The sequence below is a fragment of the Topomyia yanbarensis genome, chromosome 2 (assembly GCF_030247195.1).
Source record: "Topomyia yanbarensis strain Yona2022 chromosome 2, ASM3024719v1, whole genome shotgun sequence".
NCBI lineage: Eukaryota > Metazoa > Arthropoda > Insecta > Diptera > Culicidae > Topomyia > Topomyia yanbarensis.
This window is the reverse complement of record NC_080671.1, coordinates 247,502,721-247,519,516: the sequence shown is the minus strand read 5'-3', so window position 1 is coordinate 247,519,516 and position 16,796 is coordinate 247,502,721. Positions and strand designations below refer to the sequence as shown.

The 16,796-nt window shown below is 36.4% G+C and overlaps 1 protein-coding gene across 1 annotated transcript; it reads right to left on the bottom strand.

The window, feature by feature from the left end:
- Nucleotides 1-4,278: 4,278 nt before the first annotated feature.
- LOC131680224 (uncharacterized) lies at nt 4,279-5,269 on the bottom strand. Its single transcript, XM_058960942.1, has 3 exons — nt 5,056-5,269; nt 4,595-4,882; nt 4,279-4,540 (listed from the first exon to the last, which is right to left on the bottom strand). The coding sequence occupies exons 1-3, from the start codon at nt 5,267-5,269 to the stop codon at nt 4,290-4,292; spliced, it is 753 nt and encodes a 250-aa protein (XP_058816925.1). The 3' UTR covers nt 4,279-4,289.
- Nucleotides 5,270-16,796: the final 11,527 nt, after the last annotated feature.

Genomic DNA, 16,796 nt, shown 5'->3' with positions numbered 1-16,796 from the left:
AAATGAGAAAAGCCCAATTGCACCACTAGGTGGATCAAAATAGGTTTTTATTTTGGGAATGCGTCGAGTTGAGACGAAAACGTAATATGATTAATAACGAGGATAACACTTTCCGAATGTAGAGCGAAATTTATGAAAAATGACGATTTCCATTCGACTCTAGCAGGTCCTGGTCGATTTTGATGAGAATTTGATTTTTGTTGTATGACCAATTATATGTATAGGTCAAATGTTCCAAAACAATAATTTAAGGTCAAGATAGCATCATTTTGAAACCGCCAATTTCGGAGGTTTAGTATCTTCGATGAGTTTTACATACGAACAGCGCATCATTTGATAAAGTAATTTTGACGGTATATCGTCCAAGAAGTATTTATGGTGAATTTTCTCAGGTTAATATTCATGACTACAATAAAGTCTCAACAAATTTGCTAAAGACACGAACTCTGTTACTATTGTCTGAAAAATTAATTCTGCATAATTTTAAAACTTCAAAAATTACGGTTTCGGAATTATGCCGTTTGGACAGTAAGATCGATTTTCACCAAACTCCCACAAATTGTAAAATTGGTATTGTAAAAAAACGTAAGGGCGATACTTCAATGCTGATAGGTGGGACCGAAAAATTAACCAACGCCAAAGGGACTATATTCTATATATACTATCATTTTGTCAATTTCAATAGCAAACACAAATTTTAATTTAATAATTTCAAATACTTTGTGAAGTTTTGGGTTTCGATCACTGAATCATGCAATCTAGGATGTAAAAAACACAATAGTTCTTAAATAGGAAATAAAACCAAGTCTGGAAATATTCACTGTTGATTTTCTTTGAATGGTATCACTGCTACTATCGCTTTTTTCAAGCAAAAGCGTTGATTTCTTAGTTCTCAGTCGCGTTGTAAATTTGAGTAAAGTATAAACTTCAAATCGATTAAAAAAATTCGATTTTTTGGCTCAGTACAATATACATAACCCCTTTAGGAAAATTCAGTTTTCCCACCACAATGCATTTATTGAGGAATTCAGATATTTTATTAACAGAGCATTAGCAATAATTCGTTTGTATGTCTATTTTGTTGGCCATTTTTTCGCTTTCCCATTGATTTGGTTTGAGATTTCTAGCACTGATGTTGTCCTATGCTGATTTGAGCGATTCTCTGAGTCCTGCCACTATCCCATGTAGTATGTGTTATCAAAAACATCGCGAAGCATCAAGTTCTAAAAGTTCTCAAACGATATAATATCCGAAGAGAGTGATAAGAGTTATAAGAAATGTCTCATCACACTGTTAGGTGGATTAAAAGCGTTTTTTATGAGGTTTTTGTTAATGTTCTCAACATGATGAATTATGATTATAACAATATCTTTTATCCAAAAGATGGGATTGAGAACGATTTATAATTTGTTCTTCAACATGATATTCCTATCTCTTCTCGTTTCCTTGTAATTTCACTTCTAAATTTTTCCTGTAAGGGACCTGCAAGTGTTTAAAAGACTTTAATCTAAAAATATGTTTTATATCGCGATTACCAGGGCTTCATTGAAAAGTTGAGAAAATTTCCTTTCGATGTATGTACAGATATCTTTTAGTTAAGTGTACTAAATGACTTTTTATTAGTAAAATAACTCAAGATAACTATAACGTGTAAATTAAAAAAATTGAACAAATGTTGGAATGCTTACTTAAAAAGGTTTTTCATTACTTAACTGGTATTCTTTTTATCAACAATTTTCTCTCAGAAGAATGTAAAATAGAATTGTCTACCTCAAATAATAGACTATATAATTGATCTCAACTATATGTATTATATGGAAACCTCTCGTGAGTAACCGCGTATTTCAGATCTAGTAAGCTACCTAAATAAGCAACTGGAGACATATTACAGGTAATGACAACCCAGCGGATCATATTTACTGTGGCTTGACGCCAATCGAGATTCTCAACTCATTACTTTGGTGGTATGGTGGTATGTCGTTTCCATATATGTGGTTTAGAACTCTGTCATATATGGGTCATTCCGCGCGAAATCATCAAAAAAAGATGCAAACTTCATCCAGCATAGTAATTGATGTGTCGGGGAATTTTATGACGTTATTGGAACAGTCGATTTCGGCTTTTAGCGATAGAAGGGTTTCGTATCCGATCAATCCGTCAATAAATTGGTGAAATTTAAATAAGTAAAAAAATCAGGTAAACACCAAAGGGAGAGAAGAATAAAAATTAATAAAAATTGTAAAAATTTGTTGAATTTATGTTTTCCGTTTACATTATTGGCACTCATTGGATGTGTTTTCAGTATCGAATTTTCGGTTACTTCCGCGGGGTCGATATAATTCTTGTTAGAGCCGGTGTCTATCAATAGTTTTAGATTACCTAATTCTGTGTCGATTTGTATGTGGCCTGTGTTAAGCCAAAGAGGACCAAGTGCCATTTTGAGATGCATGCTCTAAAAATGCTATCGCATCGAACATAGCACTAGCAACACCCATATCTCTTTATTTTTAGGAATACAAATAGTAGACGAAGGCAAATAAATGTTTCTTAACTTGATATATTAATGGTAAGTTATCTAAAAATGCATCCAAACCTCTATAAAAGGTGTGGCTCGCATGGCTGTTAAAAATGGGACGAGATTATCTACTGCTTTTAAGAAGGAATGTAAAAGTGGGGAGGTCTCTGATAGCTTACGGGGTCTGAAGCGATCGTATAATGCGATCTGCTTCATTCATCATTCTTTCGGTTTCATTCACGGAAAGCCAAAAATCTCTGCTGCTAATTCCAATTACTGTTTTTAGATTAGTTGATTTTAAGAAAAAAAATCTTAAAAATAACTAACAATTTAGTTAAAATTCAGCACAGATTTTTCTAAAAGATTTTTTTGATTTCAGCAAAGCTGTTTAGTTAAATGAAATCCTAGACACAATACAGCAAAAGAAAAACTAAAACTGCTATTTGCATTTTCAACTACGTATGTTGTCAAAATCAGAAGTTAGAATGATGTTTTTAACTGCATAGTTCTTAAATACAGCAGTATTTTTTCTGAGCTGGAAATGTTGGCTGTCAGAATCCAGCACGTAGGAAAATAACCATCTTCATTCATTTTTGTAACTATAAAAATTGTTAAAAATAAAATAGTTGTTAATTAATGTCATGTCATTAGAGGACCCTACACGGGACAAGAATATTGTCAATACAAATATTGACCGACTACTTCAATATATCAATCCCATTTAAATTATATGGCATCAATATTTTCAACATCCCCTCACACCATCAATATATTGATCAATATTTGGTTTATTGTCAATATTTCTGCTCGTGTAGGGTCCGCTATTCATGTCAAGTGAAACATTCTGAAGGGGAAAATATATTTTTGCATATAAAATAATTAAAACAATCCATTAATAATTGTAAAATGATCCATAAAAAAATGGCCCATGTTCCATAAAACAAAACTGAAAATCCCTAAAACAGAATAAATGATCCATACAAAAGGGCGATTTGATCCATAGATCATGCAAAACTGAGCAATACAATGTTCGGAAAGAGCACTAAAATAATAGTAAAGGGTAGGCTAGATATACCGCTGGAAACTACAGAAGCTCTGCGTGGAGAGAAATTACTCCGTTAGGGAACTAATAGTCGGAGTAGGATGAGTCCACCGTCAGGGACTATACGAGTAGATTGTGATATGGTTGGTAGCTGAATGACTCACGGAAACAGGAGCTAAATAACTCAGAAAATTAGCAGCTATACGGCTCACTAAGACAAGAACTAAATTGCGACGTAATAGATGGAGACGAAAAGCAAAAGAAGAGTCGAGAGCTAAACGACTCAAAGTTCAAGCCATTTCATGGATCAAGTGAGGCTCCGAGATAGATGTGGAAATCTCACGGGCAAAAGAAAGTGGTGCGAAGAAAGCACGAACCCAACCCCCACGAAATAATACCTTGATGTAGTTTCGTGTGGAAGAAAGCGAAAAAATAGTAAGGAATATTTTTAGTGGTTAGACTCGAAAGTGATTCGTGAGTCCGCTACATACCAAGCTTTTGAAACCTTACTATAAGAAAACACACACCCAGTGGTTTGGTGGTCCAAGACTACCCACCAAACCGCTCATATACTGTGGATGAATCAAATTTTGGTCTTTTTTACCTATTGTTGTTACCTCGTCTATCCAGTTAATAGCTACTGTCCTCGGTCTTTTCGTTTGCATAATCGGCCATGTAATAAAATTGGTCGCTGGGTTTGGCGATAGAGCGTATATCGCTTGTCGTCGCATGTTAAAACTCCTCGCGAGTCTCAGTCAGGTCCTGCTGTCCTAGCAGCATCCATTTAACTGCCCTGTACGATCGTTTGAGCGTATAAACCATTTTGAATAACCTATGGTCGAAGGTATCACATAGTGACGCACTACAGCCGATTCGGTCATCGGGAACAGACCAAAGCAGATTGCACATAGGTCCCTCATATGGCACTTCCTGCCATTTGTCTAATCCTAATACGACCCAACGCATCAATCGAGGGAGTGAAGCTGAAACGATTAAATCAAATTGAATTTGAAACCTGCAGTTACAAATCTACCCACCGCCAGCTAGAAGAGCAGTTTGCAGTGCCAGTAATCTTTGGGCTGGGACAGTTTGATCGCCTGTCACAGAACTGGTCTTGCTAGGGAACTTTGCTCCTGCTGCTTGTAGAGCTGCGCCAACAGCATAGCCGTGCCAAGTTGATTCAGAATCTGCTCCAGTTAAAGATGCATACTGGCTTCCACGTGACTGTTTGCAAGTAAACGTCGCCTGCAAACACTGAATACACTTTTTGACCAGAAAGGAAATATAGCAATCGCCTTGGGAGAATGTTATCGCAACAAATTTAACTATTTTGAACCGGTATTTCAGGCGCTTTTTCAACTAGATCTTGTATTCGAATCACGAACACCACCACGACGCGTTTGGTTCGTTGACAAAAATTACTTGAAGTTTCTCCGGGCAGTGATTCCAGTTACTCGATTTTTTCGTCAAACATGCGGTTGGCGGTTCGCGATCAAACCCAGTAAACAAAAAGGCGGCTGGGCGTTAAACTGTAGGCGATCAAACTGTCCCAGCCCAAAGATTACTGGCACTGCAAACTGCTCTTCTAGCTGGCGGTGGGTAGATTTGTAACTGCAGGTTTCAAATTCAATTTGATTTAATCGTTTCAGCTTCACTCCCTCGATTGATGCGTTGGGTCGTATTAGGATTAGACAAATGGCAGGAAGTGCCATATGAGGGACCTATGTGCAATCTGCTTTGGTCTGTTCCCGATGACCGAATCGGCTGTAGTGCGTCACTATGTGATACCTTCGACCATAGGTATTCAAAATGGTTTATACGCTCAAATGATCGTACAGGGCTGTTAAATGGATGCTGCTACGACAGCAGGACCTGACTGAGACTCGCGAGGAGCTTTAACATGCGACGACAAGCGATATATGCTCTATCGCCAAACCCAGCGACCAATTTTATTACATGGCCAATTATGCAAATGAAAAGACCGAGGACAGCAGCTATTAACTGGATAGGCGAGGTAACAAAACTACATCAAGGTATTATTTCGTGGGGGTTGGGTTCGTGCTTTCTTCGCACCACTTTCTTTTTCCCGTGAGATTTCCACATCTATCTCGGAGCTTCACTTGATCCATGAAATGGCTTGATCTTTGAGTCGTTTAGCTCTCGACTCTTCTTTTGCTTTTCGTCTCCATCTATTACGTCGCAATTTAGTTCTTGTCTTAGTGAGCCGTTTAGCTGCTGATTTTCTGAGTTATTTAGCTCCTGTTTCCGTTAGTCATTCAGCTACCAACCATATCACAATCTACTCGTATAATCCCAGACGGTGGACTCATCCTACTCCGACTGTTAGTTCCCTAACGGAGTAATTTCTCTCCACACAGAGCTCCCGTAGTTTCCAGTTTACTGGCGCCCCATCGACCCGTCGATGACTGTGCGAAGTGATCTACTCGAACTAGTCTCCAGCGGTATATCTAGCCTACCCATGAGCTACCCGGTAGGGATGTCTGTCCGGCGATTCCGGTGGAGGCTCAACTGATCTCCGGTGGAGAGTTCCCTGGCGCCCAATTTTTTCTCGAACCCGATTCTTTGTATGTGTGGTCTTTTTCTCATAGGGATTTTTGTCGAAAATGAGTTATCCGTTGGATTGTATTCTGTATCACCACTGAATCACACTGCACAAATAAGATTACCGGGTTTGTTCAGAAAATATAAAAAAATACCAAAACATGGTTGTCCCATGGATGGGACAATCTTGAACAGCGTTTTTCTCGGCTTGCTGTTTTTCAACATGGGACTCTTATGCTGTTATGGACAGTTCATTTGTGGGCACAAATTCTTTACAACTCCGTAATTATTTCACAATTTTAGCAGCTCATGTGATGGAATTTTTAGGAGGAAGGAGTTTGTCGTTTGCAGGATGAATATTTTTAGAAATTTTTTATTTACAATCTAATATCTGCGTCTACCGACTGGAATGGGAATTATTAGGGTTAAGATCGGAGGCAGATTTAGTACGAGGTTAGTTTGCTTTGATGATGATGTCTGAGACACGATATCGCTTTGAAAAGCTTGTACCTGCTTGTGGGGGGCTCAATATTCTGCATGGTCTAAAACATGCTGGCGGTTGGGGTGTATTAGGTCCTCATATGCACAGGGTTTAGTTTCGTGGACCGGGTCTGCCAGGGTGGCAATAATATTTATTCTATGAAACTTAATGAAAAATATTTGTTGAACAGTCAACCATAGTTCTGCTTAATTTGCATTTTTATTATAATCTATAGAGCAAATATTTGTTAAGCATACATCAATACCTTAACCCTTAAATGCATGAATTTCATTTTCTTTGGTACTCGTTTTTCGGGTTGGATGTACCTCTCGTGAAGGCTTTATATCACAAAATTCGGTATGTTGCCAAATGGCAACAGTATGCATTTAAGGTTTAACTTTACCCCAATCACTCCTCCTATAATCGGCCTTGGATAAACTTGCGCTTTCATCACCCCACTAAATGCTGGAAAATGCAAATGTAGTGAAATTTCAGTTTGAATTAGTATTTCCTTGTTTATAATACATACATTACTATAATTTTATTTTCAACTTACATTTTATTTGTGTCAAATATTGGTATAGATATTCCAAGTGCGTCATACGGCTCTTATAAATTCCACCAAAGCTCGTGAATTTCAAAATGATCAATCAGGAGCTGGTAGTATATTCCAGATTAGGATTGGGTCAAATTAGCTATTGATTGTTTACTTCTATTCTCAGCTCTACCCATCCAATCAAGGGGCAGATCGCTAAGATCTCTGAAATAAATTTATTTTTTATTAAAGAAATCTTTTAATGCCGATCTCACGCATCAATATCGTGTTTTTCTCTAGTAAAAGTTCATTCTTTCTTGCATTGCTCTGGTTGAAGCATTTTAATCACATTGGTTGATTTGTTAGAATTGAAAGGATGCTGCATAAATAGTCAAACTCGCTGTAAAGGCACTAAGTGCTCTGTCACCCATAAATCGGCGCCTATATCAGTGGTCTAATAACTCTCAGCGCGCTAATGTCATAGTTACCCTTCCGTTTACAGAGTTGCCACAATGATATTAGGTTAGCTAAGGTCAGTTAGCTGACTAGTGGGAAACGGATGCTTAAGTTTTCTTACTATAATGTATGCATTTTTTGTTGTAGTTTGGCATATCAACCAAATGTGATTAACTTTATTTTCAGTTTAAATAGCTAAATTTCGTATGAACTCAACTAAATTTAATTTTTCTGTTTCATGAGCATATGTTTAAATACATTGCATTTTTAGTGTCCATTTTTATACTTTCCATGGAACAAGAAAAATTATTTTGCAGACATTTTTTATCAAATTCATTTTCTATTATTTTATTGCTAATTTTTTGTAATATAGTGGAAGTCGCCATCTTGGATTTCAAAATGGCACTAAACATCGACCTCCGACGCCCACTCGTCAAAGCAGTTTCGAAAATACCCATACTGGTTGTATTCAATAGGACTTCAACTGAATAAAATCAATGTCGAAATATAAGTCTAAAAAGCAAGAATTTTTTTTTAATCAATAGAAAAAAACACTATATTCAAGTAAAGCTGTCTTAAATGTAAAATATTGACATTCTAAATTTATCTACGAAAGATTTTAAATTTAAAAACAGTATGGCTTAAATTCAAAACTGACATTTGTTGAAATCAACTGAACAAAAAACTAGATTGAACAAAACAACCTCCCTAAAATTAGCATATTTGTATCCAAAATTCAACTGAAAAATAGATGATTTTAATGCAAAAAAGTCTTGAATTTACAGAATATATTAGTTGAAACCAACAGAAAATAGCATTAAATTCAGCAAAAACTATAGTTGAGAAGATGGAGAATGTGTCTCCGCTAAAAGTGACAGCATCATTTTCTAGCCAAATCAACAGAAAAAACAGAAATCCCAACTAGCATTTTAGCTCTATTGAGGAGGATCGAGAACAACTAATCAAAATCAGCAAATTGAGAATTTGCTTAGTTGTCCTAAATAATAACTAATCCAATTCAGTAAATCAACTAAGGTTTTCGCATCTGAGCCGAATTATGGTTCTCCGTGTTGTTTCACATTTTCTTTAAGAAAAGAGATATTTTTTTCACTTATAAACACTTTTTATTATTGATCACTTTTGAGTTTGTTGTCAACTTCGCTCGTGTACTGATCGTGCCTGTGGACCGCTCCGGAATTTTAGTGAAATTTGTCGCATTACTATTTATTAAACCGACACGTCGAAAGAATATTTACGGATATTAGTCAATGAATCTAAGTTTTAGTGTCTTGCCGTCGAAAATCAACTAGTCTACAATTTCTAAACGGATCGCCATAACTCACATACGCTGTAACGATGATCTACAAGAAGTGTGCCTGTGTGATAGTGCCAGGAGAGAATATAATCATTTATGAAGGCTTTTGTTCCGACCAATATCACACCGACTGTATGTCGCTAACCGTTCCTGAGGTCGTCAGCTGTAACAAACATCGAAATATTTGGTGGATGTGCACACCATGTATTGAAATAATGAACGACGTTCGACATTTGGAAACTTTCCGTGATAAACGGCAAGCGTTGTCCGACGCTGACGGTTTTGTACCAATCCGCCCTGCATCTGTAGCTGTTCATGCAAAATCGCAAACGAATGAAAATAGCGTAAATTGTCTGGAGGAGTTTACCAAAATAAAGCAACAAATAAACGATATTCAGGACTATATTGCTGAGATTTCCCGTTTACGTTTCGATGATACATGCGTGCAAAATAATTCTCCCCCCCCCCCGCTCAGTCATCTCCGATGTCTTCTACGAAACTACAGCAAGGTACCGGTAGTGTTTCGACAGTTTCGCACCACTCGAAAATTTCTGTTTCATCACTCTGCTGGCTTTTCTTCACACGAATCAAGAACTCCGTTAGTGAGAAAGAAATCGCCGATATGGTTGCGGGAGCGTTAGGAATTGATTCTATCATTGTAAAAACCGATTTAATCCACCTAGCAGCGAGATGAGACATTTCTTACACATTTCACTATTGGATTAGTTTGCAGAACTCACGAGAAGTAGGCACCCAACTAGAGGTGGGATAAAAACAGTTTCTAGTCTTGCACGAATAAAATCTCGAATAAATTATAGAAATCAACAAAACGACCGAAATAAAAAAGTAAAGCAAAAAATGAAATACTAGGTTTTTAAATTCATAAAATGAGTAGAAAAATTAATGTAAATCAAAATTATAAAATAAACGAATGAAATTAGATTAGGTTATCAAATAAAAATTAAGATTATATTTAGAAATAGTTATAAGATTAATAGAATAAATTGACTCATACTAACAAATTGAATGAAATAAAACAAATGACTGAACATGAAATGCATAAAATTAAAGATATGAATCAAATGAATCAAATGAATCAAATGAAACAAATGAATCAAATAAATCAAATGAATCAAATGAATCAAACGAATCAAATGAATCAAATGAATCAAATGAATCAAATGAATCAAATGAATCAAATCATTCAAATGAATCAAATGAATCAAATGAATCAAATGAATCAAATGAATCAAATGAATCAAATGAATCAAATGAATCAAATGAATCAAATGAATCAAATGAATCAAATGAATCAAATGAATCAAATGAATCAAATGAATCAAATGAATCAAATGAATCAAATGAATCAAATGAATCAAATGAATCAAATGAGTCAAATGAATCAAATGAATCATATGATTCAAATGAATCAAATGAATCAAATAAATCAAATAAATCAAATGAATCATGATGGGTTCCTGAGTCTGCGGCTTACCAGTGTCTTCGATAGGGATAGCGTGGGCCAAACTCAGCATCCCAACATCGAATAAATATGTTTCCCCGAAACAATGGAATCCAACCGGCTTCACAGTTACGCCAGCATACGCCAGGACATCTCCGATTGTAAATCACAAAACCTTAATACGCACCATAGTTTATTGCACATCAACAATTATAATTTAGCTTATCCGAAAAAGAACATTTATTCTTAAAATAACACAATCGAACATTTATTGTAAACTACATGTATTAATCCTAATGATAATTTAATGCCCACGAGCGGGCCGCACGGTGTTACTTCGGCGCGATTTAGCTGGACACCAACTCACAGCATCGCAAGACCGATCTTTATCAGTCCGTTCGGGATTGAAGCGGCAGCATGTGGTAGTGTAATCAGCCGAATTCGCCTTCCCTGGCTAATCTCTCGGAGAGTCCGACAGATTATTGATGACATCACCGCTTCTTATCACTGGCTCGTTCTTTATCAAGGGCACCGGACGATCGATGCCGTATTGTTTTGGATGTCTAGACGGGTAAGGCGATCCTACAGCAGAACAATGCACTGTTTTCAAACTGTCTGCACCAGGGATGTAGTTGAAGGCAGGTCGCAGACAAATCAAATGAATCAAATGAATCAAATAAATCAAATGAATCAAATGAATCAAATGAATCAAATGAATTAAATTAATTAAATGAATCAAATTGATTTAATTCATCCAGTGAATACAATGAATCAAATTAATGAAATGGATAAAATTAATAAAAAGAATGGATGAACAAAATGAATAAAGTAAAAAATAAATGAAATGCATAAATAAAACAAACGAATCAAATAAACAAAATGAACTGAAGTGATAAAATGAATAAAAAGAAGAAAATGAGCAGAATTAAATGCATTGATTAAAATGAAAAATTAAACAATGGTAAAAGGTTATAAATTAATATAAAGAAATAAATTGATCAAATAAATTATTTGGTGAAATGATTAAAACTGAAAAAGTAGTCAGATTATTAAAATGAAGAAACTGAACAAAATGAATAAACTGGAGAAAATGAATAAAATGCATACAATGAATAAAATAAGTTAAATGAATGATATGAGTAAAATGCACAAAAATAATAAACTGATCAGAGTGAATACAAAGAACGAAACGAATAAAATAAGTAAAACGAACGCAGACGAACAAAACGAATAAAAATATGCTGAATGGAATAAGTAATTAAAATGAAATGGTCATATATTTGAAGCCAAAAACATTTTTGAATAAAGAAAATGAATAAACCGGATTGTACGAATTTTTGAAATGTTTTTGAAAATCCCATCTTCTGAAAAAATGTTTTTCATCTTTTTTTTGTTGGTTTTATTCTTTTTGTTTTCATGCTTCTTTACTTGACGGCGTCGTTTTAAGATTATCTGGTGTTTCTACTTTATTATTGGACATTAATTAGTTATCAGAAACCTGGAACGTTCAATTTGCTTTGGAATTCGAAATTTACTTTTTGGTCACATATTCCCGAAAAAAGATTTATGTACAGAATAGAATTTACTGGTCCAGTATTTTAACGAGCAATTGAATATAGTAAAGTGAGACAAGGTCACATGTGCTTTCAAGCCCCTTGAACAGAGAACGACAGGGAGAATGCGATTCGTGAATGAGACAGGTAGATATTTCAAAGTTTTTATTTGCGTTGAAGTAAATAGTGTGAAATAGCATAAAAGCCATGCATTCAGTTGATTGCAATGCAGTCTCTTTCCATTCATCCTTATAGCTTGCATATTGTTTCGTTCGGAAGTCTCGTGCTGGAAATATGGATAAATAAGTCCTATAGAAACCAATACTATGAAAAAAAAAATGGTTCAAACTACTCAGTATATGCAGATATGGACGACGATAAGTTAGAAGACACATTGTAGTTGCATTCCCCATCGAGAGTGGGTACTTTGGAAGACTTCTTTTTCTGGATCTAATTTGTGGATATTTTTGGTCTTCGATCCGTTATCTTTCATGAAAGTTCGTACCAATACAACAAATGTGCATTTTCAATAATATCATTACACCGTTCTTGTTGTTCTTAGATTTCACATGACATATTTGGGCATATACTTACCTTACCGTTCAGGCTAGAGCCTTTTTGTCTCTTGCTGTATGCAGAAGCAAGTCGCAGTCTTCGAAGGGTCGTCCTCTATCTGGTCGATCCACCGTGCTCGCTGTGCGCCCCGTCTTCTTGTTCCTGTAGGGCCGCCCTCAAGAACCATCTTCACCGGGTCGTCGTCTGACATTCTCACGACGTGTACAGCCCACCGCAAACGTCCTATTTTCGCGGTATGCGCGATGAATGGTTCTTCCTGTACCTGATACAACTCATGGTTCATTCGCCTGCGCCACGTTCCTCTTCCATCAGCACGCCACCATAGATGGTACGCAACACCAATCAATCAACTTCGTGCGGCGGCGGTTTTTGTTCGACCGGAGCATGCTCCGGAGTCCAAAGTAGGCACGATTTCCCGCCAAGATCCGTGTCTGAATTTCTCTACTGTTATCATTGTCTTCGGTTACCAGTGAGCCCAAATACATGAATTCGTCGTCCATCTCGATTTCGTCACCGTCAATCTGAACTCGGGATGGGAGGTTCACATTGTCGTCTCTAGAACCTCTTCCTCTCATGTATTTTATCTTCGAAACGTTGATGGCAAGTCCAATCCTGCTGGCTTCAGCTTTCAGTCTTTGAGCATATTTTTCATTCAAAATTCAATAGAGATGCGAATAGTTTAAATAGCGCACGTGGAATGTCTCTTTTGAAAATTTTCATCGTCAAACATCCATATTACCCAGTTAAGCCAAATATTTTTCTGATATAGCCATGAATTTCCTTAATTATAGTGTAGATACAGGCTTTGAATACAACTGAATTAAATTTGAGTTGGTGTAGCAGCAGACAAAAAATAGTTTTGTTTTCTCAAACCTTCACAATTACATCGCTTACAGGAAATTAGCTTGGATATGAATAAATATTTCAGATTGGCAGAAGATCTTATCACACAACTTAGAAATGGATACAGAAATAGCTAGATAGATGCGATAGAAGGGAAACAAAGAGAAAGAGAGAGAGAGAGAGAGAGAGAGAGAGAGAGAGAGAGAGAGAGAGCGAGAGAGAGAGAGAGAGGAGAGCGAGATGGGGGGGGGGGGGCGTGTGAGGAATGGCAAATGATGGTTAAGGGAGTGAACTTATTTTTATAGGTATATTATGCGATATATTGATTCCTTACATTATTATCATAAATAACGTAAGTAGTAATTTTTGTGCCATAACCAGTATAACCAAAATCTTGCAAAAGAGCTAAATTTTCGCTAGAGTTTTGGACTTCAAACATACAGTTGCTTTCGGTGACGCCACGAGTATCATTAGGGATCATCCATAAATGACGTAGCATTATATGGGGGAGGGGTAAGTTTTGTATTTTGTGATGATGTGTGACGACAGGGGGTAGAGGGTCATGTCATGCTACGTAGCTTTTTTAAAGGAGAATAAATAACATCGTTTATTATTTTTTTAATTTTTCGGAGACAAGGGGGGTGGGGGAGAATTACTGTCAAGCAGGGGTATTTAGAGAATTGTGACGAAATGCTACGATGGGGGAGGGGGGTGTTAAAAATCACTCAAAAATGCTACGTGATTTATGGATCGTTCCTTATATAAGCAATCTTTTATCTCACTACTAGGTGAATTACTTTTTGATCTGTGTATTGATATACCATCCAACATTTACCTTATGATTGACCGCAACGCCTAATCCAAGAGATCAATACTAGAACTCGCTGTTTCACTATCAACACATTTTTTTGTCTTTGAAGTGAACTTGTATATTGATTTTTGAGAAATAGTTAATTTATTATAGAGGTAATTCACAAAATGTTTTCAACATCGAATTCCTTAAATCACGTAGATGTGTTTTCATACCCCGATACTCAAAATCGGTTTAGTTTTGCCCCTAAAACACCAGTAAAGCAATACTCTGTATGAAACAATCTCATTTTTAGTTAGTGGAAATTGGTAAGCGAGGAATAAAAATACAAAATGTTTAATATCTTCGCCGCTCGCAGCACCGATTTTGACAATCTATAGCTTGTTAGAAAGGTATTTTTACAAGCTTTCTATTTATGTGCAGTTCGTGCAATATTGCATTGTTCGAAAGTTATTTGCAAAAAACCTGCCGCGTTTTGACAAAATTAACCATATCTCAGAAAGTAAACAACATATCGAAAATCAAAAATAATAGTGTCAAATGGCAACGTTAGGCCTTTCATTTGAAACTAGTTTCATTAAGATCGGTGCTGCCATTGCTGAGATAATTACATGACATTTTGTACATACATACACACATACACACACATACAGGCATTGTCTCAATTTGTCGAGCTGAGTCGATTGGTATATGAAACTCGGCCCTCCGGGCCTCGGAAAAAGTTTTCAAAGTTTGAGCGAATCCTATACATTTCTTTTGTAAGAAATGTAAAAAGTTGGTACCCGAGTGGAAGGATGCAGCATCAATGCCGTTCATATCGTTCAAGGTTGGGATCGATGTGAAGTTAAAGCGCATTGCGTTATCTCCGAGTACATGGCCGCGCGGAATTTGTTTTCGGGAATTCCGCGAACAGTTCGACGTCTGGGAGCCCTAATATTATTAATGTTTACTGTAAATTTCACAATGTTCTTAATGTGTATTGCTTTGTGTGTTCTAAGAGATTAGTTTTGAAATGTATAGCAAAGTAGTTTAACTTGTTTTAGGTTAAGCAGTAGTCTGTATGGTGTTTCACACCAAAGACGATATAAAAATAAATAAATAAAAGTAACACTTATATTCAGTTAAATAATACTTAAGGGAGTCCTCTACTCTCATGGTTTAAAAAAATAGATTTTTTTCTTTGTTTAGTTTCATTCTATATGTATCTGCACCACAAAATGCACCACAAAAAGGATTTGGTGGAAATCATATTCCTTGGCATGTTTCTGGGAACCGAAAGGTACCCATATCAGACCGTTTCTGAGATAGCACGGCGCACCACGATGGCGCTTGTTTATGGAAAAATCATTGTTTAAAGAATTCACCGGTCCACTCTGGACGGTCTATGTATATGTGAGCATCTGTGAATGGTTTCTTGTTTTTTTTTGGGACGAGATTATCGTACGGAAGAAAGAATGAAAGAAAAAAGAAAGAAGTTGAGAAGCGTATGGGAACGAGATTACGAAAACTGAAGAAAGAAAACAAAGGTAACAGTGGGAAAGGAAACGAAAAGTTTAAGGTCAAATCAATCGGCCAGCTAACAAAATTTTATGGGCTGGCGATTTGGAGAAACTCAAATTCAGTAGAACATATGCGAAATCCAATATGGGCTTCCCTCGAACACTGCTCGTCATCGAGCGAAAATCCCCAACGCTCAAAGTGTTCACCTGGCGAGGACACTTAGTGCAAGTGGCGTCAGGCTGAAGTAAAAGGAACTTTAGAAACTTTCGAACATGTCAGGATTTACGAAAGTCTATCATCTAATGATTTATTAGAAAGATGCTCAGGAGCTTACACCCAAAATAACAATGCGACTCGGAATAGTGTAATCTGGGCCTTAGCGCCAAAACACTTGCACAAAATTCTGTCAGGCAGATGTTCAATCTTGCGACTAATTTGGCAGTCAGCATCTTCAACCAAGGATTTTCATCGATATTACAAGCTATGGAGGTGATGGGAATTATCTTGGAGAATGGGGCTGATAGATGTGCTACTCGATTTGACGGTGAACGTATAACTCGTTCTGAACGCAAAGTTGGTGTCGGCAAAACTGGCCCGAATTCAACAGAGAGCAAAATGTGCAAAACCAAGAACATTTTCGTGATGATAAAGGTGAGCTCTGCGGAACTGTTATAGTAGATTTTCTAGTAAGCTACTACTATCGAGTTATACACCGTACTTTATCTTCAAACGCGTTTTCCCGAAAGTAGTGTTTTTCAGATTTCAATAATGTTTTCTCCAATTGTTCAGAAAACATACCGCTATGCTTGGTCGAGATTTGCAAAATGTTCCATTTTTATGGCCCCTAATATGTCAAAAAATAACGTAAATATTGGAAATTTTCACAAATCGTTACATAACTTTTATAAATTAAAATTAAAAAAATTCCTCTCGGCTAAACATAGGCAACGTAACGATTATTAAAAATATGTGGTTCGATTATTAAAAATATGATTACATATTATCTGTTGTGCTATCTTATGACAAACGCAATTCTGGGGTAAACTGAGTTAGATATGCAACATTGCTTGCCTACAAAATCTCTACAAAGTGGCATTTTCAGAATTTTGATATTCTGCTTGGTTACTGAGATATAGCTAGAAACG